The sequence below is a fragment of the Coccomyxa subellipsoidea genome (assembly GCF_000258705.1).
Source record: "Coccomyxa subellipsoidea C-169, whole genome shotgun sequence".
Lineage (NCBI taxonomy): Eukaryota > Viridiplantae > Chlorophyta > Trebouxiophyceae > Coccomyxaceae > Coccomyxa > Coccomyxa subellipsoidea.
Window position 1 is genome coordinate 268077 of NW_005178033.1, and position 24660 is coordinate 292736.

The 24660-nt window shown below is 51.7% G+C and overlaps 4 protein-coding genes across 4 annotated transcripts; 3 read left to right on the top strand and 1 right to left on the bottom strand.

Moving 5' to 3' along the window:
• Window positions 1-694: 694 nt before the first annotated feature.
• COCSUDRAFT_16858 (hypothetical protein) lies at window positions 695-10232 on the top strand (the record flags this gene model as incomplete). Its single annotated transcript, XM_005646633.1, has 17 exons — window positions 695-804; window positions 1235-1421; window positions 1723-1878; window positions 2344-2543; window positions 3603-3825; window positions 4297-4389; window positions 4669-4831; window positions 5317-5450; window positions 5748-5927; window positions 6425-6736; window positions 6950-7018; window positions 7196-7339; window positions 7738-7957; window positions 8298-8439; window positions 8763-8928; window positions 9411-9654; window positions 10069-10232. 17 exons carry the CDS (start codon window positions 695-697, stop codon window positions 10230-10232), a joined length of 2907 nt encoding a protein of 968 aa, XP_005646690.1.
• A 934-nt stretch (window positions 10233-11166) lies between these two features.
• Window positions 11167-12249, top strand: COCSUDRAFT_55845 (hypothetical protein; the record flags this gene model as incomplete). The annotated part of the gene is made up of 2 exons (XM_005646634.1): window positions 11167-11376; window positions 12124-12249. The coding sequence occupies 2 exons, from the start codon at window positions 11167-11169 to the stop codon at window positions 12247-12249; spliced, it is 336 nt and encodes a 111-aa protein (XP_005646691.1).
• A 1140-nt stretch (window positions 12250-13389) lies between these two features.
• On the bottom strand, window positions 13390-16532 carry COCSUDRAFT_47763 (Prenylcysteine lyase; the record flags this gene model as incomplete). Its single annotated transcript, XM_005646635.1, has 7 exons — window positions 13390-14208; window positions 14529-14694; window positions 14918-15089; window positions 15262-15458; window positions 15621-15726; window positions 16215-16293; window positions 16411-16532. The coding sequence occupies 7 exons, from the start codon at window positions 16530-16532 to the stop codon at window positions 13971-13973; spliced, it is 1080 nt and encodes a 359-aa protein (XP_005646692.1). The 3' UTR covers window positions 13390-13970.
• Window positions 16533-17824: 1292 nt separating this feature from the next.
• On the top strand, window positions 17825-22675 carry COCSUDRAFT_47764 (mitogen-activated protein kinase 5; the record flags this gene model as incomplete). Its single annotated transcript, XM_005646636.1, has 10 exons — window positions 17825-17899; window positions 18220-18318; window positions 18689-18747; window positions 18998-19187; window positions 19602-19800; window positions 20132-20221; window positions 20630-20781; window positions 21106-21234; window positions 21559-21731; window positions 22273-22675. 10 exons carry the CDS (start codon window positions 17825-17827, stop codon window positions 22280-22282), a joined length of 1176 nt encoding a protein of 391 aa, XP_005646693.1. The 3' UTR covers window positions 22283-22675.
• Window positions 22676-24660: the final 1985 nt, after the last annotated feature.

The window sequence follows — 24660 nt, forward strand, 5'->3', positions numbered from 1 at the left end:
TGTCTACGCACCTTGCCTTGTCAGGAAGCATTCGTGTCATCTTCATACTAAATAATTACTATAATGGTCTAGTGTGCATGCAGGAGAGCTAGTGATCTACGAGGAGGCGGCTCCATACTACACACAGCTGAGGGGCAACGCGCGCGCGCTGTGCAATGCGCTGGCGGCTGCTGGTTACAGCGTGGATCAGCTGTTTGGAGGCGTGCCCTCCGATCAAGCAATCGCGCACATGGGCACCGAGGCGGCCGCGGCGCTGGCGGGAATAGTGACCGCTGACGTGGCCGCGAGTCACCCGGCGGCGGCGGCCGCCGCGGCCGCGCTGGCCGGCACGACGGCAAGTGTCGCGTCTGTGGAGGCGTTCCTGCACGGCTCTGTCACTGCTGTGCTGGCGGCTGCTCTTGTCCAGGTATGTTTATTTCCATACACCCTCGACTCAATGTATATTGATGCTGCTCTTATGTGTGTCAAAGATGCAAGGCACCCTAGAGTGCATTACAAAACGGATGTATCTGCATGCTATGCAGTGCCTAGTGTGACCACTGCTGTCTCTTGCTTTCCTGTTGAAATCAGCACTGCCAGCTTGGTGCAATGTGTATGACATCAAATTTCTTCTAGATTTAGTAATGCTGTGGGATTTGTTTTGCTACAGGCTGGGCACACTCCGGCAAAGCTGAACACGATCATTCAGCCGCTGATGGCTGGGCTGCGGCGGGGGCCCGACCCTATCCTGCGCCGCTGCACGGCCGAAGCGATGGCCACCTTTGTTTTGGCGTGCACAAACCGGACTCCCTCACCCAACCACAGGTAGTACAAATTACTAAGCTGAAAATCTTTTTCCATTTTGTCACTTTGCAAATGTATGGCAGCAAAAAACGTCTTCTTAGACCATATTGCCATGAAGGAAGTGATGACTCATGTGCAGTCACATAGAATGGACCAAAATTGTGCTTTGCAACTCTTTTGAGCAGAAATCTGGGTATTTTTTGTCACGCCACCCACTCCATGTCAGTATATTCAATATTGGCTAGAGAATACTAGACTGCTCCGTACTTGCCTCCAAAACAAGCGCAAGCCACCAGCTTAGGCAAATTAAGCCCAGGCAGCAATTAAGATAATGCTATTTGGGTCTACAGAAGAGGCCGCTGCAAAATCTGACATCAGTAAGTTCCTTGGCAACTCCTACACCTTCCGGGCATGCATCTGCACATTTTTTTCACTGAATGATGCCCCGCAGGATCATAATGAATTTGTGCAAGATGGCGTGCGGCGACCCGGCGGAAACACCCAGCGCATCCGCCCCGGACCCCCCGGATGAGTCATCATCTTCCGACGGGCCCCCCGCCTCCACCACCGACCATGCCAACGGTGGCGAAGCCCCCAGCCAGGACCCCACCATGGCCGCTGCTGCTGTCGCTCGACAGGTGCTCTGCATTGCACTATCTCTTCACATCCTTCTTGATATTCACGCATGCTCAAAGGGACATCTTGCTTGTTTTCCTATTTCTCTTCCGCGATTAGAAGCTGACAGCTGTGGCAGCGCAATCATGGCTTTAATGGGACCCGTGTGCTCCATCTCACAATATGGCGCTTGTTTTCCTGTGCACAAGAGACGAACATATATTTGCAGCAACATGACGTACCCTGCATGAGAAAAAAAATGCCCCAGAGGAAAGTGTGAAGATGACATACAGTATTGGGTGACGTCAGCACTGGTTGGCGCAGGGCGCTGATGCAGCCTTGGAAGCATTGGCGAGCAGGTTTGGTGCAGACCTGCTCCAGAAGCTGCCTCGGCTGTGGGAGCATGCGACTGCCGCCATTGCCACTGACGCTGCCGCTGCAATTCCCGGCCGCCTCTCCCCACCCCCTGCAGAACCCCAGGTGTACACCCTTGCCAGTCTGACAGCCGTGTACGATTCACCATTATTATTATTATTATTATTATCACACGTTCTCCAGTCCTCAAGGACTAGGTACGTCAAGCAACACCTGAATTATAGTCATTCCAGCTCTTCAATGGTCTGCCTCTAGCCCCAGTGCCTGACATTGTACTGAACATCATCTGCAATTCACCATAGCGGGCTTGATAGTTGGCTAATCAGGAGCGGATATGTATGATTACGCATGCTGCTTTTCTACGCGTCTGATGTGCTGAGATCTGCCTGATTTGGGTGGGATGCGCCAGTGTAGAACTCTCTGCATATACTCACGAGGCTCAAGCAAATGCGAAATATTGTGGGCACATGCACAGCATACTGTGGCAGGTGCAGCTTGACAGTACCTTCTCCGATCATGCCTTTCTGCATGGCAATCATCTTGACAGCGTCACTTGTCTCTCTCCTGCAGGCTGTTATTGACACTCTTCAGGTCCTCAAAATACTGGGCCCTGCGCTGGACTCACAGCTTGAGCCGCAGCTGACATCGCTCATGCCAGGCCTCGCCGCGTGCTGCCTGCATGAGAGGCGGGTGCTGCATGCAGCAGCGGCCGCATGCGCAGAGTCCCTGGCATCAGTGCAGCCTACCTGCGTTCTACCTTCCCTCCTAAGGTACACCCACCGCCAAATGATCTCCTGGGTCAGGAAGCCTCTCTTGTCACCAGTCTGCACCTGTGCAGCATCGCTTGCATTGCAATTCCAAGAGGAAACTTGAACCATATGATCATTTGGAATAGGAGCATTTGGGATTGTCCCCGCCGTGAAGTTGATGCTGCGTCTCCAGTGACAACATCCTGATGCTGGAGGTGCTTCAGCTCTAGCAGCCGCTTCAATGTCAGATCGGCTAAACAGATTGGTCACACGATCTTGATATGGGGCAGCAGGACATTAGAACACACACTGTTCATGCGCGAGGCACCACGGCCTGACGCAAGGGTGCCGTATAATTTGGCACTGTCCTCTGGAGTGTGGTGTAGTACATGGTCCCTCCCATGTCACACAGCGTTTGGCTGCTGCCGTCCGGTTTATTACTGCTCACCATTTCAGCATGGCTGCCCTGTTGCTGGATGTGCCTCAGCTTTGGCGGCATTTGCATCCTTAAGTCAGCTAAGGAGAGTAGTGAAGTCCAGAGGTCAGATGGCAATAGCGCAATGCTGTTGTGCCATGGAGGGTTTCCAGGTCGATCTAATTGGCAAATCTAATTGCAAGTAAACTTTGTGGCAATATTGCCATGATTGCTTCCCAGGGACTGAAATTGGGTACCAGGCTTCAAATTCGGAAAATTAACCGATCACAACCACCTTGGGAAAAATATGAGCAGAGCCCAAGAGCTCTCTTGTGGCAATAGGCTCATGCAATCGCCAAGAACTGCAACTCCATCACTTTTATATGTGGAATGCATGAAGTCATTCATACTTGACGCTGCAGTACTTGTGCTTTGTGCATGTTGCATCACAGTTTGACTTGCCTTAATCAGGGAGAATCACCCTGCTACGATCATCGCACATACTATATAAAACACATAGTATAGGAAGAAGGACAAATAGAACCCTGACCAAGAGCCGAATCCTAAGGCCCTGGCCCGTTGCAATGAGGCAGGGCCTTGATATTCTGTTCGAGTAAAACAACTAAACCTCAACTCTTCACAGTAATTGATTTCTGCTGGTGCAGGTTTGTGGTGCCGATGCTGCAAGGCTCGGCGGCCGATGCGGCGAGGTCCGGAGCAGTGACAGTGGTTGGACGACTCATCGCCAGATTAGGCCTGCAGCTGGTCCCCTACACGAATCTAATAGTGGTCCCCCTCATGGGCCTCACCAGTGACTCACTGCCACGCGTGCGCGCAGCCGCCACGTCAGCGTTCGCCGCCGCCGTTGCTCTCTTGCCCCTGGCGCAGGTAGTTACTATGATGAACTGGACCTAAGGTACCAGATTGGCCTGGTAAACTTGACAGCGCCTGGCAGGAAAGGCAGGATGCAGAAACAGGCCTGGCTCGGTCATAGGGGGACTCAGTTTTTAGGGATTGAGAGGCAGGACATGGGCGTAAATATCACCTGCTCCAGAGCAGGAGAGTTATTACCACGAGGGCTAAAGGGTGGAGTCAAATCTGCTGTTGATGCTTGCCCTCAGATCACTTTTATTGCCATGCTCACTTACATCCGCCAACTCACTGCGCCCACTCAGACTTCTGTTGCTTGAGGATTTGAATGCTCTAGATGTGATTCACTTGAGGATCAGTGCTGTGTGAAGGATTTATCTCTGCCATCCAGAGAATTGTGCTCTGATTTTACCTTTCATACTTGGGAGAGCAATATGTGCAATACAGTTGTGCTTTTGTGTCATGAGGAAGCATTCTGTCTGAACATAGGGAATGTCACTGCCTGAGGGCCTGGATCCAGAACAGCGGGAGGCATGGCTCTGTGACGCGGCGTTCCTGTCTCAGCTTCTGGACAACTCCAAGGTGGGCTCATGCCCTCGTGTGCAGGCAATAATTGTTCCTGTTCCGCATTTGCACCATCATGTTATTTCTTTCCATTTTATAGCCTTAGTGCCTTAGTTGCACGCAGATAGATCAGAGCCCTGCATTTTTGGAGTTTGTCTTATTCACCACACTTTTTTTTTCTCAAAGGCTGCTGAATTCGGATCAAAATATCCTGTCGTAAGGATGCCATTGCCTCACCATAACAACGGGCCAGCTGGCTCATGAGTCATCTCCTGTTTTGGCGCGTGGCGATGACAGGTGGATGACTACGCGCTGCCGGTAGAGATTCTTGGCGAGCTGCGCGCGTACCAGAGGGCCGGCATCAGTTGGATGGCGTTCCTGCGACGCTGCGGCCTGCATGGAGTCCTGGCAGACGACATGGGCCTCGGCAAAACGCTGCAGGCCACAGCCATCGTCGCAGGTGAGCAGTGCTGCAGCAAAGCTCTAAGGAATTGCTGTGTTCGGCAATAGGAAGCAGAGCCTGAAAATAATGTGCCGGGATGAAGCCTTGAGGAAATGCTGTGTTCGCAAAAGAAGCAGGTCCTGAAAGTCTCTACCATGCGAGACTGGATTCGATGTCCAAGTTAGCAAGCATGGATTTGTGAGATCTGGAAAATTTGCTGGGCCGCCCAGTGGGGTCTTTAAACCAATAACACTGTTGCAATATAAAAAAACGCTTGGATCTTAGATCTTAGGGCGATAGAGCGTGCGACTGGTGATGGACTGCCATGCAGCCTTGTCATGGTGCTTCCAGATTAACCTGGTTAGACACCTGCAACTCCCTGCGAGGGGTCCTGTGGACATTCCAACTCCTGTCTACTACAGGATTTTGTAGGCCAGTAAGGGTGCTCTTTTTCTCAGACGTGCGCCTGCAAAGTGTAAAAAAAATTGTGTTGCTGTTTGCAGCATGTCATGTGGAGCAGAAAAGGGATGGCCTGCCGCACAAGCCCTCGCTCATACTCTGCCCGCCCACACTTGTCGGCCACTGGCCGCACGAAGTCACTAAGTTCGTCGGGGAGGAGCTGCTGTCAGTGGTGCAGGTATGCTCCATGTCATGCTCATCGACAGGGTCATGGACCATGCACTTGTGACAGATAAGGGGTGGGGAAGGAGATTGAGAATTCTATGTCTGATGTGGTCGTGAACAGTGCATAGAACTCATATGCGAAGTCTGCTCTCTATCTGCACATGCAGCAGTCCGGATCTTCATTGTACCAGGGACAGTCTTACTAGGGACCTGATGGCTTGGCACAAAAATGTCAACTGCATGGCAGTGTTGCGTCCTAAAAGATCTTTGGCTAATTCCTCTTTACTAACATTATTACTGTTTGCTGCAGTATGAGGGAACGCCGCCGGTGAGGTGCGCGCTGCGAGAGCGTGCCAGGTCAGCGGACGTGGTGGTCATGAGTTATGAGACGCTGCGGGCGGACGCTGACTGGACATCCGCTCACCCCTGGGCCTATGCTGTGCTGGACGAAGGCCACATCATCCGGAATCCAAAATCCAAGATTGCACAGGTGCCAAATTACACCACTCAACATGCACGCATGGTTTGTCATTCTAGAAAAGCCCCGCAGAGTACCTTGAGACTTTGGGCTGGTGTCACTGTAATTTTGCAGCACAGCCTGTGAGTTTCATAGTGTGCAGCGGACGTGCTGATAGTTTGGCGCAGGTCAAATGGGCGCTGACCGGCACCAACTTATCAGTACCTGCACTTGCTACATAATGCAGTATTCCATTTTCCATTGACCATGGCTACGCATTCAAGCCTGGATAGTCAGGCATGCGTGGGATGAGATTCAGTATGTTGCAGAAGCACTGTTGCCCAGTAGGGAGCATCCCGACGCCTCACAACGCCGATCTAGATTTGGAAGTCAAACACTGCTTGGTGCTGGCAGAAATCTCAGGCAGACAACGCTTTACGTGGCATACACATCTTGCAATCCTGACCTCTGATCTCTCAAATGTGAACCCACAAGACGCGCACAATAACTGACTGATCGTTTGCACGCAGGCGGCAAAGCGGCTGGTTGCGCAGCACCGGCTCATTCTCTCCGGCACGCCCATCCAGAACAACGTACTGGAGCTCTGGGCACTGTTTGACTTCCTGATGCCGGGCTTCCTCGGGTCTCACGCTGCGTTCCATGGCAAGTATGGAAAAGCGCTGGCCGCCTCCCGGGGGTCCAAGGCCGGCAGTATGGAGGCGCAGGCCGGGCTGCTCGCCATGGAGGGCCTGCACAAGCAGGCGCGCATTCCTCCTGCATCCGCTATCATCATGCAATATCAGGATGATTTAGCACCAAGCACATGTAATGAGCTATATCCTGTCAGGTTTGGCCCGACACAGGTTTGCCAGGCCACCTTTCCTGCTGGTCATTGAGGGTCTGCACAAATAGCAGATATACTTGCTGATATGGCAGTGCTGATGACATCTGGTGCATCAGGCATGCATCAGGAGAGTGCCTTTGACTTTGTGCGGACGATGGAAACAAGCGCATGTCAAACACCCCGCTGAAGGCTTTTAAGCGCTGTACTGTAGGTGATGCCCTTCATCCTGCGGCGCACAAAGGATGCTGTGCTGAAGGACTTGCCGCCCAAGATCCTCCAGGTGAGCTGCTCTTCTTGCACGCTTCCCTCTGGACTCCCACGGCTATGCAATGCAAAACCAAGTGCTGCATGCCGAAAATGTGCATGTGCTGATGTGCAACCCTTGTGCCGCCTTTTTCAGAATCGGCCGAGTCTGCTGCTCTCGACAATGACACAGCGTTTGTTTCTAATCTTGCAGGACGTGTATGTGGAGCCGTCAGAGCTGCAGAGGAGGCTGTACGAGGACTTCTCAAAGAGCGGCGCATCGCGACAGGTGGCGAGCGTAGTCAGCGGTGACATCAGCGCTGATGCGGGCGCTGACCGTGCCGCCAAGGCGCCACACGTCTTCCAGGCAAGTCACAGAACCGAACAGTCCTGCAAGCCTGTGAAATTTGTATCCATCAAAGGCAACTCAAGGGCTGGTTAATGTGGGCAGCAAGTATCATGGGACCTAGTATGTGAAATGGGAAATGCTAGCCGCCCAAATTCCTCACTGCAAGTAATCAGCTGGCCACTGAGATTCCGCGGCAAGCTGCGCAGCCTCGGATCGGAGCTTGACAATTTTGCACAGTCGCACAGACGCACAGATGTTGCTTTGGAGAGTAGACATCTCAGTCCATTCTTTCAGAGGTGCTGCAGTGCCCAATTTGACAAGCCCGTGAAAGTTCACTGCATCCAGCGTTTACTTCACCAAGCACAGGATCTACACAATCCTGAAGCAGCCAATGTTCCTGTCAACAGCCGTGTGTTGATTTTGCACAGGCGCTGCAGTACCTGCGCAAGCTGTGCAGCCACCCGCTGCTTGTGCTGGACGCCAGCGTGCCTCAGCACGTGGCGGCGGCTGCCGCAGTCGCCAACACAGCCCCGGGGCAGTGGGACAAATCCGGCAGCGCTCTTCGACGGCTCTGCCACGCCCCTAAACTCGCCGCTCTGCGCGAGCTGCTGCAGGTGTGTGAACAATGTGTCTTTGAAAACATGCATACATCGATTGCTGCACTAGCCAACTCGCTTGCATCATGCTTCCCGCTTGAACTCTTGAGTTAGTTGACAGAGGGTTCACTACTTCGGCTTCTTGTGCATGTCTCCGGCATCTTCAAGCTGCGTTGCATGCTTCTCTCAGCATTTGTCACGGGCACATGTGAGAGCTGGACTCAATAACTATTTCCCAGGAACTGTTGACATCATTTGTGCCGCCGCTGTATGGCCAATGACCCACCTTTTTTAATAACAATATCGATAAGAATATATTAACAAATTTGCACAGGAGTGCGGCATCATCGGAGACGCAGACGGCGCGTCAGCGGCAGCCAAGGAAGAGCCCGAGGCGGCGGAGGGCGCGGGTCACCGGGTGTTGATATTCGCGCAGCTGAAATCTTTCCTTGACATCGTGGAGAGAGACGTGCTGCAGCCTGATGGAGTCTCCTACCTGCGCCTGGACGGCAGGTGCATACATCTTTCAAACTTTCGAAATTCAAACTTCAAATTTCAAATTTCAAATCTAAATATTTTAATCTAACTGTGAACTTTTGAGTCTCTGCATCAGTCATGCAGTCACAGGCGCGTCTTGCACAAAGCTTTTCTGTTTGATGCATATGCACAAGCTGCAGCCAGCTGCTGATATAAGCGCAAAAACGCACCTGCATGCATTCTGAGGCCAAGTTAGCTTCAGCTTCAGGAGCTGAAGGGGCTTAAATTGCTGAGTACGTCCCAAAAGCAAGCTAAAAATGTAAATTAGTTCCGTCAAGGACTTATGTTGTGCCGTGCAGCGTGGAGGCCGCGTCCCGATTTGGCATCGTGCAGCGGTTCAACGGCGATCCCTCCATCCCCGTCATGCTGCTCACAACAGCGGTCGGCGGCCTGGGCTTAAACTTGACTTCTGCCGACACAGTCATCTTCCTGGAGCACGATTGGAACCCCATGAAGGACCTGCAGGTGAAGTTTTACCTTCTCTTCTTGACTTGTGCCCCCCGGAAGCATCCGTGCTGTCTTTGTATGGCCACCTGCTGGCAAAATTTGAATGACAGTGAGAGAGGGGTACTAAGTATGCTCCTTGCAAGGTATGTGTGTCATCGATATTTTCAGCATCAGTCTTGCACATCTATGGCGATTGTTGTTCAGAATAGGCACCTCTGGCAGAGGCAACACTGTAGATCTGTACCAGTCATCAATATCCACATTTGATTGATCTTTGGTGCTCAGCCCCCTTCACAGGTCCATGCACAGTATTTGGTGGGAGCTATGTTGCATGTACTGGAGAGAGAGATGTGGGCGAGACTGGGGAGAGATGAGAGGGATGAGATTGCAGATACGGAGAGAAATGACATTACAAATGAACTGCATGTAATGTCAGTAATTTACCGCCGCTCAAAGCCATTCTGGGTGTGCTCCCTAAAGACTTTCCTGTGCATGTGCAGGCCATGGACCGCGCGCATAGACTGGGGCAGAGGCGCACAGTGAATGTGTACCGGCTGCTGACGCGAGGCACGCTGGAGGAACGCATCATGGGACTCCAACGCTTCAAACTTGACGTGGCAAACGCGGTCGTGAACGCAGACAATGCCTCTCTGGCTGCCATGGATACCACACAGGTCTTGGATCTTTTCTCGCTGCAGGGCGGCGGGCAGGCTCCGGATGCCGGCAGCCGCCAATCGCAGACGGGTGAGCAGATTCCCTTCAGTACCGCAACTAGGGGGGAGCTAACCATATGCCTTTGGCATGCTTGAAATCTGCCTCCTTAATCACGCCCCAGGCTTCATCAGGGCGTCTATGTTTTATTTTTCTTTATTTCAGTACCGCCAGTTGGCTTCTACCTGCAGAGGGTGTTTTCTTGAGAGTTGCCACAGGGCCTTGGGTCAAGCAGGTCCTTCCAAGATTGTTAACGTTCTGCAGCACCCGTGATGCTGGGTCCCTCAGGGCCTTGTTCAAAGAATGCTTTCTTGGGCCCCTGCCGAATACTTTGGCACTGGGGATACCATGCATGTTTTGCAGCCGTTACCCTTAGTGATGTACTCTGGCAAGTGATACTTATTAAGTACTTGGTATAATACTAAGAGATCTTGAGTGCAGGTGCAGAGGGGGATGCTGCCACAGCTGGGGCAGTGGGAGGCGGAGGCAAGGGGCTTAAAGCGGTGTTGGAGGGCCTGGGGGAGTTATGGGACGAGGGGCAATATGCCGAGGAGCTCTCATTGGATGCTTTCATGGGCAAGCTGAAGGGAGACGATCAAAACCCGCATTAGTTCTGCTGCGAGTAGCCCTACATTTGCCAGAAATGCAATTTGATACTGCATCTAAGGCATCATGCCAACATGATGTTGCATAATTTGGACATATTCTTGTCCGGCGGCCATTCTATATGCTGTTTAAAATTTATGTGCATAGATGTGCTACTCACTACTCGATGGTTACTCGAAACGCTACTCAACTCTATAGAGTAGATGGTGCAGTGATTTTCAGCAGGTTTGCACGCAACTTACTCGCAGATTGCCATTTGAGCTATTTTAGTGCTATAAGGCTGCCTAGACATGGTATTCGTGCTCCCAGAAGTTTCAAGAGCCCCAAATAAGGCATAATTGATTGGGCTACCCCATCATAAGCCCCAAAAAGTGATGCATGCAAGGAAGGAGGTGATGATTAGTCACCATGACTAATCTCCTTAATTGAAAAGCTTGGCCGTCTCAGCAGGATGTAGCTCATGGGTCATCTCAAGAGCATCTTTGGCTCGATTGTCTATGATATTTATGTGCCAAGTAGCTCATGATAGATCTCAAGGCATCGGAGGCCGAATTCGCTTAAAAAATTGGCAATCGAGCCAATTCAATTCGAAGTTCGCACACAGGTCGCGTAAGGGCATTGAGTAAGGCGCGTAGAGACTTCATCGCAATTAAACGAGCGAGTTACGCGCGTAGAATTTTCAGAGGGATCGAGTAGCACAACTATGGTTTAAATGTGTGGGTGGAATGCGGAATGAAAGGGGGTGGACACGTGGGTGACACGCGTGTCGGACGTGCAATTGCTGACACGTTGGACACGCTGGCTGGGAGGTGATGACGAAGTGGGTGAGCGTGTCTGACGTGTATTTGCTGTGGGTGTCTGAGGGGTGGGTGCAGTTTGTGTACGCGCTTGTGTAGGTGTGAAACACCGGTTAGGTTTTCTTGTGAGAATCAGTTTAGTATGGTTGCGCCAAGTGGGTTGCGCGCGGTTGCAGTTGGAGCGCCCAGCAATTTCCGGGTGTTTCCGGAAGCGGATGGCGGACATGCTGTTGTCGGTGGGCGCCTTGGCGTGCACGTACCTGAGAAGGACGTGGAGAGGCGCCTGCCTTCCGATGACGTGATGAAATACTATGCAGACGTCGGAGTCACCATCGTGAACATGTCAACGGAGGTGTGTGAGGGAATGGACTGATCTGGTCGGTTGGTTTGTCGTGCAACAAAGATTTGCGGCCTTTGAGCTGAGTGCACGTGAATAGCAGCGATGCATGGAGTGTGGCTGTGCGGGATCAGGACGGAATCAGGAATGTAGAGCAGAACTGTAGATTGGCGGAGATGACGATGTCCGGAACCTCGTGTAGCACAAGGTGATCTGCTTTGAGGGAGAAGGTGTTCAACTATAGCGTGGGAGGAGTGCCAGCAGCACCCAGCTTTCTACAGGGCGGCAGGCACGAAAGTGGGGAGGCTGCTGTCCTGGATGGACGTCGTGCTGTACAACGTCCCTCGGATGCCAACAATACTCGCTTTTGAAGCCTGGGACGTTGTACAGCACGACGTCCATCCAGGACAGCAAGCCCCCCCACTTTCGTGCCTGCCGCCCTGTAGAAAGCTGGGTACTGCTGGCACTCCTCCCACGCTAAAGTTAAACACCCTCTCCCTCAGAGCAGATCACCTTGTGCTACACAAAGTTCCGGACATCGTCATCTCCGCCAATCTACAGTTCTGCTCTACATTCTGACCCGCACAGCCACACTCCATGCATCGCTGCTATTCACATGCACTCAGCTCAAAGGCCGCAAATCTTTGTTGCACAACAAACCAACCGACCAGATCAGTCCAATCCCTCACACACCTCCGTTGACCAGTCCACGATGGTGACTCCGACGTCTGCATAGTATTTCATCACGTCATCGGAAGGCAGGCGCCTCTCCACGTCCTGGTTTTCAGTTACGTGCACGCCAAGGCGCCCACCGATAACAGCATGTCCGCCATCCGCTTCCGGAAACACCCGGAAATTGCTGGGCGTTCCAGCTGCAACCGCGCGTAACCCACTTGGCGCAACCATACTAAAATGATTCTCACAAGAAAACCTAACCGGTGTTTCACACCCACACAAGCGCGTACACAAACTGCACCCACCCCTCAGACCCCACAGCAAATACACGTCAGACACGCTCACCCACTTCGTCATCACCTCCCAGCCAGCGTGTCCAACGTGTCAGCAATTGCACGTCCGACACGTGTGTCACCCACGTGTCCACCCCCTCTCATTCCGCTTTCCACCCATTACATGTAACCATAGATGGGCTACACGCTGACTTCTGAAAAACTACGCGCCAAAACGCGCGAGTTCATTGAAAATATTGCAACTCTCGTCCTACACGTGCGTGCAGGAGCCCAACATTGGAACCTACTTATATCCCCTGGCAAATGCAGATTTTGTGCGTTAGCTTGCCGCCTAATGTTGATGTGTGCCCTCAAATCGAAAGACTAGCTTTGATAATGTATGAGGGTCCAGAGGTTAAGAACTCTAAAGTGATAGATCCAAAGGCTGACGCTCATGGCAAGGTTCTAATCCTGGTACTATATATATTAGAAGCTACTAGTAGCAGAAGTGGGGGTGCCATCATGGTAATGATGACGGGCTGCAGCTGCGGCCACTGGGCTGTGTTTGGTGACAGCTTGGTCAGTATGGCCAGAATGGCCAGAGGCGATATAACATGCATGCAGGGCGTCTGCCGCCGTATGAACGGGTCTACAACTATATGCAACTATGAGAGAAATCCTAACAGGCATCTTTCTGAAAGCTATTTATTTTGACCTAAAACGTACACTGGTTGGCCCCGGTTGGCGGGGGGCGGAATAGATACTGAGCACCGTGCCCACGGTTGATTGTGTCTTGCTTGGATCTGGCCAGTCCAACAAGGGGTACGATTGTGGCAGCCTTTGACTGCAGCCTGTTTGCAGGACGTACCTTGCCTTTTGGCAGGAAAAGCGTGTAATGATAATAATAAAAGCGTACACAAGAGTACCGTACTAGAGTGACTCGCCTATCTATAGAAGATGTAGCGATATCCCCATAACAAGGAAACGCAGAGAATTGATCGTGGTCAGCTGGTTAGCAGACGCTATAGCATCAACCAATTCATCCAAAAGATGCTCAGTGCCAGTTCTGTGCCGCCACCAGGGCGCATATTGCTAGTTACCCAGGAATTTAAGAAGCTCAGAACTCAGCTGCCACCCATCCACTTTCTGATATTACTGTTGCCAGGTCCCCAAGCCAGCACTCAAGCCTCTCTCATCCAACATATTTTTTCCTGCAAATACTTTGCCGGTATATTGGTATACGTATACAGGTATACGCTGCTAGGTAGCGGCGCGCAGTTCCATGCTAGCTACCCAGGAAGTCAAGAACCCGATGATTCAGCAGCCACCCATCAAAGTTCTGAGTTTGCATCTGCCACGCTACCTACTCCAATATTCTAGCCTCCACCATATCTGCGATTATTTTTGCTGCGCTGCCAGCCGCGCACAAAGTCTGGCGGCAACCGTCGAACCTTCCAAATTTGGGGCAACTCAGCCGCTAGCGCTGGGCTCCAGACTCATGAAAAAAAATGGCCTTCAAAGTTCGGATTTTGGCATTATAGGGCTGCCGTCTCCAGCATCCAGGCCATACTCGTCCAGATTTGCTTTGTGCTAGTACAGTGCCGCCGGCAATGCGCACTTCATGCTAGCTAATCCGGGAGCCCGGAACTGAGTTGCCAACCTTCAAAGTTCTGATTTTGCACCCGTCACAGCTTTAAATCCCGAGTTCAACCCCCCGTCATCCAGAAATGCTTTCTGCAAGTACTGTGAAGCCAGCAGCGCGCAGTTTTTTGCGGCCACGGCTGACATTTCCATCGCGGATGCAGCGTTCTCCCAAGCGTTGTTCACGTAGAGGCCGGGGGTCAGGCGGAATGGGGGGAACCTCTCGGGGGGCCTGAAGAGGGGATACGCCTTCCACTCCCTGGCAGCACACCAGGACATGAGACTCGGCACGAGCAGAGATTGCCCAAAAGCCAATCAAGCAAATGAAGTCCAAAGAGAAGGAACTCCTTCTTATTCTCCTTGTATCCGTTGATAAGTAGGTGTTAAATCCTTGTGGAACAGGGCCTGTTACTTTGCCTGTGTTGACTCACGTCACTTGCAAGGCTTGAGATTGAAGCAGCTCATACAGTTGCATTCCAAGGCACCCCTGACACCACAAGCTCAAGTACCGGAACGCATCCAGAAAGATCTTCATAGAAGGGAATACTTCGTTCTAGTTCCAGAAGGGAGCAGACTCACCTGTCAGCCAGGATGGTGAGATTGGCAAAGATGGCGTCCAGGGTGGCGCCCTCAAGAGGTTGCCGTGAAAATATCTTGTATATTCGCAGCCCATTGGGCAGGATTTTCTGGGGCCCTATCACCGAGAAGGGCGTTTTCGCATCCTCCGTCACCATCACATATTCCCCTGAGGAAGGCAAACCCTCAAGGGTGAGCAAGCTGAGGGCTTGCGCCAGCACCCTTTTTTCTGCATTAAAGCAAGGCAGACATGCTGATACGTATCTTTGTTCTCTGCACAAAATTCTGTACCTCTGTGCAAGTACACATTGATGCAACCTATTGAGAAAACACGGGATTTCTTTAAGTGTCAAACTAGCAAGGCAGCAGATGATTTGATGAGGGTGCACCACCTTTCGGCAAAGCTTCCACGCCAAAATAAGCCGGCTTGAGCCGTCCTTTCACAAGCGTGGTCACTGTGGTCTGGTACTGCCTCACTGGCATGTGGGGGACCTCAAAGCCAGTGAAGGCTATGTCTGTCAGCTCCAGTGGCGTCGCCACCAGCACAGCGGCGTACCTCCTGCTCTGTTTTTTGCATGCAGACACTTCTCAACGCCAGAATTGGCTTGACACGTTCAGTGCATTCAGGTCCCAGTCGTAGCCAATTTCTTGAAGTCACATTGCGATTGCATGCAGCTTCCGGGGCTGCCTGAAAAAAAACATCTAAGTATTGAAAGGACAAGTAAAACAAGCGCACCTTTGTGGTCTTATCATCTCTGCTGGACTTGGTGTGCAGTTCAAAGTGTCTGCTTGTTGTTCTGTGCACTTTTGTGACCCTGAGGCCCTGATGTAGGCTGGCATTGGCGGCAGCAATAAGGCGTTCTGGTAGCAGCCGATTGCCCCCCTTGATCCTGAACAAGCGCCCGTCGATTGTAGGCAGCAGTGACACCATCCCTGGCCAATAGAATGACAGCCAGAACTCAACTGTTGCAGCAAACCACTACCAATTGAGCGATAAAATAAAGCTAAAATGATGGTAAAGCTGACAGCAGATCAGGCTGCTTGTAATGTGCCATGCAGTAGGATTTAGAAGTGAGTCAGCAGCAGAATAGTCACCTGCAAGGGCGTTGATGCCATTTCCCTGATTGTACTGAATGCGGTTGATGCCCGCTACGAACTCCTTGGCAAACAGGTTTGCTGCCGAGCTGGTGCCTATTCTATCCTGCAACCAGCACCATGCATCAGTAGCCAGAAGAGCTCCTTCACCATGAAGAGCTCTGTCAGAATGACTTTCTCGTTACTAACAGCAATGCCCTGTACAGCTTCATGCTGCAAGCCGATCTGTCAAAGCAGGTCATCTTACAAATCTGATGTGGCCTTTATGAAGATATTTTGATGTTTTCTTGGAACTGCTTGTTGTCAAGAAGGAAATGCACCTGTAGCTCGCTTCTGAATGTCCTCTGTGTCAGGTTGTATAGGTCCACTGCCTGCAAGAGCTCCTCTGGAGTCCCGAACGCTCTGCCCTCTGCCTGGGCACAGTGCTCAGCATTACTCACCTCACACAAAGGACTGGATCAGAAATGCATGCAGCGCTGAAATGGTTGGCATCTCAATGCATTATGCTTGTGAAGGATCCTGTGGGCAGTAAGACTTCCCTTGTGTTTCAAATTCAAATTCTAAATTAAGATTTCACTGCAGGGTCGTCATCACCTGAAGCTTGTAGAGCTGCAAGAAGCGAGGCAGCATTGTCTGGGGTCCTTTCCTCATATACAAATAGCTCAACCCATACCTGCATGCAAATTTGGCACTCAGCATGATTATGTTGATCATTGAAATGTGTATTGACTGGTGAATAAAGCATCACATCTGTAACATTGTAATGCAAAGCTTGAAAAGAGTGCCTGACCTCCGCAGCATACGGTACAGGGTCACAATTGTCCAGGAGCTTTCACTGAACACAAAGCGGCTGCCATCAAATATGGATATCTGGCTGCCGTCCACCCCAAGACGCTCCCTCTGTAGCCCCATTTTATCTGCCAACTCCCTGGGTTAACAGCCATGCCTTCTTCACATGCCGCGAACTAAAGGACAGGACTCAGGAGGATGAAAGCCAATTCGCATATAATCCCCATCATAAGAATAGCCAGTCATAGTCGAGGCAAGTACATTGAGCAGGTTGAGGAGTTCGATGGTCTACTGCTCAGATTAACAGTGCTCCTGCACCTGAAGTATCTGTTCTCCTCATGGATGATGCTAGCTCCCATTTCAAAGATCTGCAGTGAACCGGGAAAATTTTGATATTCGAAGTTCAGATTCAGTACATATGGCAGGTAAAGGATCCCTTATGTAGGAGACTCACGTCATCGCCATGCTTGAAGACCTGCGTCCTTCCTCCTATCTCCCCTTCCTCGAATCTGTGAGCAACAGCACTCGAGTTGACCTTAACCCAGTATACTACCATAAGGACCGGTATATCTCCATTCGCAAGAACACATCAGGTGGAATTGGTGATAACCCGTGCACACTCACATGTCCAGTTGTACCCTTGGGCCGAGCTGCTCCCTAAGAAACCACGCCGATGCGCTACCACCCACTCCTGCTCCGATGATAGCTACATTGTACTTCTCAGCTGCCCCAGCTTCAGCTGGGTTCTTGAACCCATCAACTCCGATCAAAAGCAGACCAAATATTATAGGGATGCCCAACATACAGCACCCCGATCTGATAACTTTACAGACAAGTATCTTCAACAATTATAATTATACAGCACTTTCATTCTCTCATGAAAATGGTATCACGCAGCAGATCTGACGCCAAGACTCGCAGTGAAACAAATGCCACTTTTTATGGTGCCGCCCTTGTTCGAGAGACAGAGCACCTTTCAGCTTGAACTTTCTTAGGACGCTTCTCCTGGGATTGACAAGCTGTAAATTGTTGAGCATAAGTTGGGCTCGATCTCGGACATGCAAGGGCAGAAACAGCATTTCAAGGGGTTTGGGAGCCAGAAGAAGCGATACAAGCCCGCGAGTCGCCGCAGCGGCGTTCCCTGTCGACAGGTGTTCAAATGTGGGAGGCAGCGGGGAGAAAGTCAAGCTAAACCTCGTACTGGCAAAACGACCGCCACTGCTACCAGGAGCAACATTAACAACGGTTATATTGTGGCTAGCTCCGGAATGCATGTTGTCTTGAGGCAAAACCACCAGCAAACAGACGATTGAGTGCATCGCTTATCTGCCGTCAAGCTGACCCAGACCCCTGCACATATTGAGCCCCGGGACTGATGGCCTGACCAGGGCTTCTGAACAGTGTGCTGGGGCATCATGAGCGCAAATGTGGAGGAGATCGACAAGCATGTCTTCAGGAAGTATGAGATTCATGCAAAGCTGGGAAAAGGGGTGAGAGCCCCACCAAGGCACAGCACTGCGGGCATGTGCTGGGAATGCTTGTGTAAGATATTTAAAATATATAATCTGTCAGAAAGTGGCGATTGAGCACCGGAGAGCAAATGTCACAGGCAGTCATATGGGCTGATGAAATCTCTTTGTCCAAATATTGACACAAAGTCAAGATTGTTCTCCTCACCAAATCACGAATCAATACAAGGAATTTCTTAATTCATATTCATGTGATTTGCTGCTGCGCTTGCATCGCCCGATGTGACGACCTGTGGTAAGCTTGCTGGTGTCATCCTTCATATGAGATGCTTGGCGTGCAGGCCTATGGAGTGGTGTGGAAAGCGGTGGATAAGAAAACCAGGGATACCGTGGCACTCAAAAAGATATTTGACGCCTTTCAGAATGCCACAGATGCACAGGTGACTGTCCTCCCCCTGGCTGAGCCAGTGTCCCTTCACCACAAGCATGCACCTTGTCTCATGACAACCAGAATTTGGGACGTGGGCAGCTATCAAATATCGGAAACATAATTACAGAACCTGGCAGCAGCCAAATGCCCATCAACTGTTCAAGCCAGGACAACAGCCTGCGCGCACTTGGGGCAGACAGCTCGGTGCTGTTTTGACCTGAGAGAACAGCTTAGGGGTCGGCAAATATGCAGATCTGCGCATTGTACTTGCCAGAAGCATCAAATGGGGGTGCCAAAGCATGCCAAAAGAAGCTCTTATCCCGAGGAGAGGGCAACACGGGTGAGGGCTGCGGGCGCTGACATGCTTTCTGTTGCTGCAGCGGACCTTCAGGGAGATCATGTTCCTACAGGAGCTGACCAACCACGAGAACATCATCAGGTAAGCACCACTACCTGATCCACACCCCACCAATCCCCTATTGCAAGTCCACCAGTCGGCATGCCTCCAGGGGAGGTGACAAGGTGCAGGTGGAATTGGCCTGATCTCAGGAGGGGCTTCTTCAGAGAGCTGCCCCACCCGTGCATGACACCTATAGTGCTGCACTGTTGATCATTTAATCATGCATCTTGCATTTTTAGAAGATCAGGTGCGTTGCAGCAGCTGTTCACTGGCGGCCTGTGCTGTGCAGGCTGCTGAACGTCATGAAGGCGGAGAACGACAGGGACATCTACCTGGTGTTTGAGTACATGGAGACAGACCTGCACGCAGTCATCCGGGCCAACATACTGGAGGAGATCCACAAGCAGTACATCATGTACCAGCTGTTCAAGGCCCTCAAATACATGCACTCCGCCGAGCTGCTTCACCGCGACATAAAGGTGCGGCGCAGCCTTGTGGCAGCCCTGATCAGCTTCTGGGGAATTGGACATTTCCAGTTTGCAGCAATGATTTTAGCAGCTCTACTCAGCCGCTAGCGGGGTCGGGACACTGTGAGGGTGCACCACACATGTCGGCAGTTCTGCTAAGCTTCTGGGGAGCTAGGTATTGAAGGGTCCTAGGCTGGGACTCCTAGCACGGTGTTGTGACTCGTTCCCTGACATCCTGTTATCTTCGGTAGGCGCTGACTCTGTCTCTGAAGCTGGCAGAAGAGGTACATGGCAACATGAAGAGCCGGGGAAAGTCTTCAAAATGTGCTAGCAACTGCCCAGTCCACGTTTCTGCCCAAAGCAGATGGGCATTTTTCCTGCAAAGTGCTACAACTGTGTCTGACGGGCTGCATTCTCTGCGCGCAGCCGAGCAACCTGCTGCTCAACAGCGAGTGCGCGGTGAAGCTGGCGGACTTTGGCCTGGCTCGGAGTGTCGCACAGCTGGAGGCGGACGAGGGGCCGTCCCCAATCCTGACAGACTATGTGGCCACGAGGTGGTACCGTGCGCCGGAGATCCTGCTGGGGTCGCCAAAATACACCTTTGGCGTCGACATGTGGTCGGCAGGTGCGCGCATGTGCCGCCGCCCTGCAGCTATGCCACACGATGTGTCCTGAGCATTTTGCGCTAGCAGTCTGAAATGGGGCCTCCTAGTGGCTTGCAAGTGTGCCACAGTGGCTCGGCAAGGCAATGAAGTACAAGCTCTGCAGGTTGGCTTGGCCACAGGCTCAGAATATGTTTTCAAAGATTCTGCTTGGTCTTTCGCACCCTGTCTGCAGAAGCAGTTTGCATGGGCTGGCTTCGTCGGGCCAGAACAGGATGCCCTGTCCCTGCTGTGTGGTACTGAGAAGTGCAAGCCGTGGGATGGATGAGTAAGGAAAGGATTGTCTGCATGCAGGGTGCATACTGGGGGAGCTGCTGACGGGGAAGCCTATCTTCCCAGGCAGCTCCACCATGAACCAGCTGGACCGCATCCTCGAGGTCACAGGTGCGCCAGCATTCCTGCAGAAGAAGCATTGGAGCATGCACATATCTGATGCACACCGCATGCAGAGCCTGCTGCATCTAGCCTGGCTATGCAGGATTAAGGCGCACTGAAAGAACCTGCATACTGCCTGGCAGCTTTGTCGATAATAAGAAGGCTGTCAGGCAGAAACGTTGCTCTGTATTTATGAAGTGGCAGCCGCGGCAGAGGTGTCCAAATACTCTTGAGGCACAGAGGCGCAATCCCGCCGAGCTTGATCTGAGGAAAGTTTAGTATGCCATCTGCCTCAATTCCTTGTATGTATTGCTTGACAGATTTCAGTACTGCTGATGGAAGGTTCCCTGCTGTGTCACGGCTGAGTCACTAGTCTGAAGGTCATTCTGATTTACTCATCGCCACGTCACGCCGCAGGGCAACCGTCGCAGCAGGATGTGGACGCGATTGCGTCACCCTTTGCGGCCACGATGCTCGAGGCGCTGCCCTGCGGCGACGCACCGGCGCTGCATCGGCTGTTCCCTTCCGCTTCGCCGGAGGCTGCCGACCTGCTATCGCGCCTGCTGCAGGTGGGGAGCATGACCTCCTGAAGAGGTTGCCAGCGTGAGCATTGCTGAGGTATTACCTGGGAAGGAAAGCTTTGCACGAAAAGCGGCTGCAAGGCAGACGGATGCTGGACATGACATTTGTACAGATGCATCTTCCTGTCTTTTGTTTCCAACTTGCAGCCTGTCGTGCATGCTGTTGAGGGTTAATTATCACAATGTGTCCTAGCCTATAAGAACACATATTTAGGGGCACTGGTCCGCTGGAAGAGCAAGGCACATGGCTCAAGGGGGGTTGGAGCATCGAAATCCAAATGGCTGTAACAAAACTGTCGTGATGTCGCGCAGTTCAACCCAGCAAAGAGGATAACGGCGCGGGAGGCGCTGCGGCATCCGTACGTGGCGCAGTTCCACTCGTCGGCGGACGAGCCATCTGCGCCCGGCATCATCACAATCCCCATTGATGACAACACCAAGGTGCGCGAATCAGGACCTTACTGGTAGCCTTCACTTTGCCTTTGTGCCCAGCTTACAGAGGCCATGTGGAAGACAGCGCTGATTGTTTTAGTCCAGAGGCTTTGCACCTGACCTTGTTGACGGCTCCTGAGACAGCCCAGCGCATCCTCTTACCCTGTCAAATTTCCTGTTGTGCATGTCGATATCTGCTCAATCTGCTCAGGAGATCCACTCTGAGAGGGCAGCTTCTGCATGCGCAGCAGGAGTGGGATGTCAAATCTTGCTCAGTCTGCTGACCTATCAAATTGCATCCAGTAAATCGTGTGGCTGTGTTTGTGCGCGCAGTACTCGATAACAGAATACAGGGAAAAGCTGTACATGGAGATCGTGAAGCGGAAGAAGGAGCTGCGCCGGCGGCAGAAGGAACGCGAAGGCCGCGGCAGCCGCTCCCGGTCCCACGGCCACGGGGCGCGCGTTCCCTCCGGCGCCGACCCGGCCGGCTACGGCGGCTATGCGAGGTAGTCATCACCGTGATGTCACCGCTGACGTCGCCTGCCACTACCGATGATGTCATCCTGCCACTTCACCGTCCATGGGCCCACCACCTTTCGCAGCAGGATGAGAGGCATCCGGCAGAGCATGCAAATGCATGCACCTGCTGGCACATGCGCCGGTCTGGGCAGCTGTGCTGCAACAAGGATTTCAGCCTGGCAGGTGCAGCTGCTGCAGAGCAAAAGCTTTGCTGGTGTAATACACCACACATTGGTGTTGTCAGTGCTTGACTGGGCTTGATGATTGGCAATGGCAATCAGCAAAATAGTCTGGAGCAGCACGCTCTGAAATACTTGAAGAGAGAAGTTCTTCAGGACAAGGCAATGGTGTCCTTCTGCCGTAAATAAATTGCTGTCCAGGCATAATGTGTGATGTCGGAAAGCAAAGCTATGTCGTTCCTCAGGTTTCTGACTTGCTGTGCAAAAGCACTGCAATGCCAATTCAGCAGCATGTTTAGTTCTGACAAGATGGTTCAGTCGCTCAGAGCTTTGGCTGTGGTGATTACAGGGTGTTGTGACATGAGAGCAGTGCTCGTCAAGCACCTTGCTCGCTGTCACAAGCAGGGGGCAGAAGAACGGTCAGAACCGATAGCGCGGTGTGAACAAGCTGATAAGCTGAGTGATGCCAATTTCCCCTGCACAGAAACGCCTGATGCTGCTCGAGATTGATAAAGCCAGTGCGAGTGTGGCATGTGAAAAAGGGCGCGTGCACAGATGAGCAATGCATGGGTAAAGGTACATTTGCAGCTGGCAGAATAATAGATGCATAGAGCTGTCGAGCCTTAGGAATATTTGTGGGTGCGATGGTGTTGAGGCTCCCAAACCTGATAGCCACAGATACGTCTTCACATGATGCCTTGATGTTAAACAAGAATTGAGGTGAGGCATGTAGTGATAATAGTTTGAAGAGTCTCATGCTGGGCCAGGCACCTCATCGAGGCGATGACATCATCTATGCTGCATCGTGACACTGAAGCAAAGCTTTCTCCATTTTCCTTTGTGCCGCTGATGCACATTGTTTGATTCTTTCTCCACGTGTCTGCATTGGAAGTCTTGGAATGTTCCAAAATTGCCATCTGTGACGTTCCCTCCGAGGCGTGCAGGCAGTACACAAGGACGGCCCCTTAGTCCAACATGGATCAGGAAATATCAAGTTGTTGTTGACATCAACATCATGAACTACTACATCAGGAAGATCTCGCTAGGGAAAAGCCCCGTTTGTGTATCAGTGGCTACTGAGCAAGCGGCAATGCTGCACAGCTAAACCTTATCAAGACAAAGGGATAGGGAAAAGATCCTGCATGCAAGGCCTCTCTGTGGACTTCCTTGCCATAAGTCTCAAGTACGAGCATTACAGAAATGCACTAGACAACGCAGTAAACAGTACAGACGTCAATGCCAGAAAGAGAAGTTTGCAATTTGTACAATTCTGTAGGCACCGGGAGGCTCCCTGTGAGCGCCCTCTACCAGGATCTAGTGCACAAGCCTTTCTGTTTCAAGTCTTCGGAAGCTCAACATGTGATCAAATGAGACAGACAAACAAAACAATGATCAACCTATCTGCATTGCGCAATCTAGCCAGCCACCACTAGCTGCATATGAGTGCGTCTGCAGCCCCAGTACTCTATACTTCAAGGATCTGTGATTTAGCCACTGTTGGCAATCGCCTGCTCAGCAGTTGCCCACATGTTGTCTTGAACAGTGCAAGCGACCATAGCGGTCTGATAATTAGTTTCGCACTGGAACTTGTATCTGGCTTTAATGGACGCGGGTACATCGATTGCCTGTTCCAAGTTATCTAAGCAATTCTGGTAGGTGAGAAGATTGGAGTCGCCGCAAGAGTCATACTTCAGCAGAGATCGGTCTCCTGCATGCTGGAAGTGTTTGCCTGCAATGCAAGACACACAGAAGGGGCTGTGAGAAAGGAGAGGTCTAGGCAATGTCTTCCGAGAGGCAACAGGCAGATATGGAGTACCGTACACAGGTGTTTGCATATGCAGGGTCTGGGCGTTGCTAAAAATCTTGCTGCAAATGAGAGCGTGGCACAGGTCTTTTTGTGAAGGCAACAAGAAGTGCAGTCCCAGGAGAACTTGTCTTGCATGTCCAGCTTGAAATGCACGACAAGCTGGAGCTTACTGTTGTGGTGGTTATTTTGAGATGAGCCACTTGAGCCGAAATAGTCACCTGTGGTTGTCAAACGGCCATCTTCGTTGGTGAGCGCATCATATGCCGTTAATATTGTGTCTCTAAGGCTCCTGCAAAGGGGCACAGCAAGCAATTCGCGCAATCCCCAAGGTGTGAGGTGCTGATCGACATCGCAAAATTTTGCAATCACCTTCTCCAATGTGAATTTTGACGAGTAACTGACCTTGACTGGACGACAGCGCTCGCCATGACGGCCAGAATGGCTACAAGTCCCACCATATGCGGCCTTATACCGCCTTCGACCAGCCCTGCACCGGACAACGACACCCATTAGAGTCCAATCAGCTGCCAGCAGACGTATGCCAGCCTCAATGGCAGACTTCTTCCTGAATATCGAGTATTCATCATGTTCAATTACGATAAATTACAATCTCGAGACCAGAGTTCCAGCAGGCCTTGAGGGAACGCACGAGGGTTTGCAGTCCAGATCGTGCAGATCGGCGTTACACAAAGCAAGTTGCCGTCCAGAATTTCAGGACGCTGCACAAAATTGTTTTGCTTTTGTTTTAAACACGACTGCAATAGATTTCTCAAGTGCCCATCGCAATGCGAAAAATGGGGTGCGCTGCGCAGAACAGAATTCAAGCGGGCCGTCAAAGAGAAGGCAAGCTGTGCATACCTGAACTGGGATTTTATAAGAGTGTCAGAGAAGTCCTGACTGTCAATAATGTGCATATATTTCTCTGTTTCG